Raw genomic sequence first — 3166 nt, 5'->3', positions numbered from 1 at the left:
ATATATCATCGACGTCGATATCATTTCTGTTCCATTTTGTTCCAGACATCATATAGTTTATAGAGATCTCTTGATTGTCCGGCCCTTGTGTCCCATGAAGTTCGGCGTCCCGAACCCCATCATTTGGAACGGTCGGATCATTTGGCATGACCGGCTCACTTGGCTCGACCGTCTGGGTCAGCTCAGCCGGTTCATGAATGTTCTGGACGGTTTCCTTGATGCTCTCGGATCCGCACCTCTCTTGGACTTCTGAGGCTGTTTATCTTTGGAACCAATAGGTCTACCACGTTTGATACATTGTTTAGACTCTGTAGCCACTTGACCTTGTCCCTTCTGGACATTTATTCGTATTGGTGCATTACAAGCCGGGATATACGATTTTGTCACTCGATTTGGGTCAGCAAATGAATATGGCAGTTGATTAGCTAGCTTTTGAAGATGTATAATCTTTTGGACTTCCATATCACATTCTTTAGTCCGAGGATCTTGCCAAGATATTGATGGTCGAGACCATTCGATTTATTTGCTAAACCGGCCGTTATCTCCCCCTAAGGTCAGATATGTGGACTCATCAAACTGTGTGTCTGCGTATCTGGCCTTAAACAAATCACCGGTTGTTGGCTCAAGATACTTTATAATACTTGGGGAGTCATATCCTACGTATATTCCCATCCTCCTTTGTGGTCCCATTTTAGTTCTCTGTGGTTGAGCAATTGGAACGTAGACGGCACATCCAAATGTTTTGATGTGGGACACGTCTGGCTCATGACCCGTGAGTAACTGGGATGGCGAATATCTATGCTCACTAGATGGCCTGATGCGAATCAGTTCTGCTGCATGTAGTACGGCATGTCCCCACGCTGATACCGGGAGCTGTGACCGCATGAGCAATGGTCTGGCTATCAGCTGGATATGTTTAATGAATGATTCGGCCAAGCTGTTCTGTGTATGTACATGTGCCACGGAGTGTTCTACACTTACCCCCATGGACATACAATAGTCATTAAACGTCTGGGACGTAAACTCACCAGCATTGTCTAGACGTATAGTTTTAAAGGGAAGTCTGGAAAGTGTGCTCTCAGTCTTATTATATGAGCAAGCAGGCGTGCAAATGCCAAGTTCCGAGTGGACAGTAGACAGACATGCGACCATCTGGTCGATGCATCAATCAGGACCATGAAATACTGAAACGTCCCACTAGGTGGGTGTATTGGTCCGCATATGTCTCCCTGAATCCTTTCCAGAAAATTTATGATCTCTTTATTAACTTTGGCTGGTGACGGCCTGGTTATGAGTTTCCCTTGTGCACATGCTGCACATGTGAGATTGTATAGGACAACTCCTTTGAACGTGTGCCCTTGTGAGTTTATCATCAACTTTCGCATCATGTTAGTACCGGGATGGCCAAGCCGGTTATGCCATAAAGTGAAATTGTCGCAGGCATTAGCCTCGATCATACTGACCTTTGCATAGTATAGGCAGTAGACATTGCAGGTAAGGTTTCTAGGATCCTTTTATAGCCTTTGGTGATCGAAATTATGTTAAGGAATTCTTTATTTCCTTCTTCCCATGTTTTAAGATGGAAACTGTTCAATCTTATGTCTTTGAAACTCAATAGGCTCCTTTTAGAGCTTGGAGAATACAAGGCATTTTTGATCTCTAGATGAGTGCCCTTAGGCATCAATACATAAGCCTGGCCGTGACCTTCAATCAGGCCGGCTACACCTGCAATGGTGTGTACGTTTGCACTTTGCATTGTGAGATTTAAAAAATATCTTTTATCTCTAAGTATTGTATGACTTGTGCCACTATCCACAACGAGTATGCTCATCTCATCATTCATTTCTATAAATAAGATTTCATTTCTCAGAGACTTCAAAACTTTCATTTATTTAAAGTTGCAGAACACCGAAATTAAAAACACCAAAGCAATCATAAAACAAACATAAAGCAATAAAACAAGTCGTATCGAAAATTTTAGTCTTTGAGACAATCAGAAGTCTCAAAGTCCATCAGGTCGTCATTTGCAACATCGGATTCTTTATCAGCCTCATATCCGGAATCATGAACCATATGAGCCTCCGGGTTCTTGTCCTTAATACTTTCTTGGTAGAGCTCACATAAGTGCTTAGGAGTTCTACAATTCTTGGTCCAATGGTTGCTCATCCCACATCTGTGACAAACGGATTTGGTCGAGTAAGACGGTTTGGATATACCACCTCGACCTCGGCCATAACCGCCTCGGCCACGGTCGGGAATGGAACCACGACCACGGTTATTGTGGTTTCCTTTCCGGCCGGCTAAGTATCTACCTCGGCCGTTCGAGTAATTGTCACGGTTTCTGTATCCACCTCGGCCTTTGCCGTGTGATCTCTTATCATTCTGGATGTAATTGCACTCGTTGGGATTTTTCTTTTCAACTTTATTTGCCTCTGGTAATGGGGCTGTTCCAACAGGCCTAGCTTCACTGTTCTTCATCAGGAGCTCATTATTTGCCTCGGCCAGTAGCAGGCACGAGATCAGATCAGTGTATGTGGCGAAGCCTTTCATTCGGTACTGCTGCTGCAGGATTTTGAGGAATGAAACGTAGAGAATGTTTTCTCAAGTAACTCTTCTTCGGTTACTACTTCACCACAAAGTCTCAGCATCGATACCGTCTTAAACAAGACCGAATTGTACTCATTCACTGACTTATAATCCATGAATCTTAGATTCTTCCAGTCATTTCTAGCCTTTGGGAGTAACACCGTTTTCTGGTGATCATATCTATGCTGTAAAGCATCCCAAAGCTCTAATGGATTTTCCATCGTAATGTACTGATCTTTTAGACCTTCAATGAGGTGATGGCGTATAATACTTATAGCCCTATACCGATTCTTATCGGTCTCATTGTTGCCCTTGATGATTGTATCACCAAGTCCTTTTGACCTTAAGTTGATCTTTGTATCTAGCGCCCACTGCAAGTAGTTATCTCCGGAGAGATTAAGGGCTGCATAGTCTCTATTTGAGATTTTTGACATCTGAATCACATCATCATTTCAATTTAGGTTCACAATGTGATCATGTGGCCGCATGGTATATTAACAAGCTCGGCCACAAACTTGTCTTACGCATCTATGGAAAACAATCAATCTAATCGACCATGGTGCGAACAATCAAGCCGCAC

General features: G+C 43.2%; 1 protein-coding gene across 1 annotated transcript; it reads right to left on the bottom strand.

Moving 5' to 3' along the window:
• Positions 1–805: 805 nt before the first annotated feature.
• On the bottom strand, positions 806–2550 carry LOC125582438. The gene is made up of 2 exons (XM_048749144.1): positions 1992–2550; positions 806–906 (listed from the first exon to the last, which is right to left on the bottom strand). Exons 1-2 carry the CDS (start codon positions 2548–2550, stop codon positions 806–808), a joined length of 660 nt encoding a protein of 219 aa, XP_048605101.1.
• Between the last annotated feature and the right edge of the window lie 616 nt (positions 2551–3166).

The sequence above is a fragment of the Brassica napus genome, chromosome C2 (genome assembly GCF_020379485.1).
Source record: "Brassica napus cultivar Da-Ae chromosome C2, Da-Ae, whole genome shotgun sequence".
Classification (NCBI taxonomy): Eukaryota; Viridiplantae; Streptophyta; class Magnoliopsida; order Brassicales; family Brassicaceae; genus Brassica; species Brassica napus.
The sequence above is the reverse complement of the archived record's forward strand: the minus strand, read 5'-3'. Positions and strand labels throughout refer to the sequence as shown.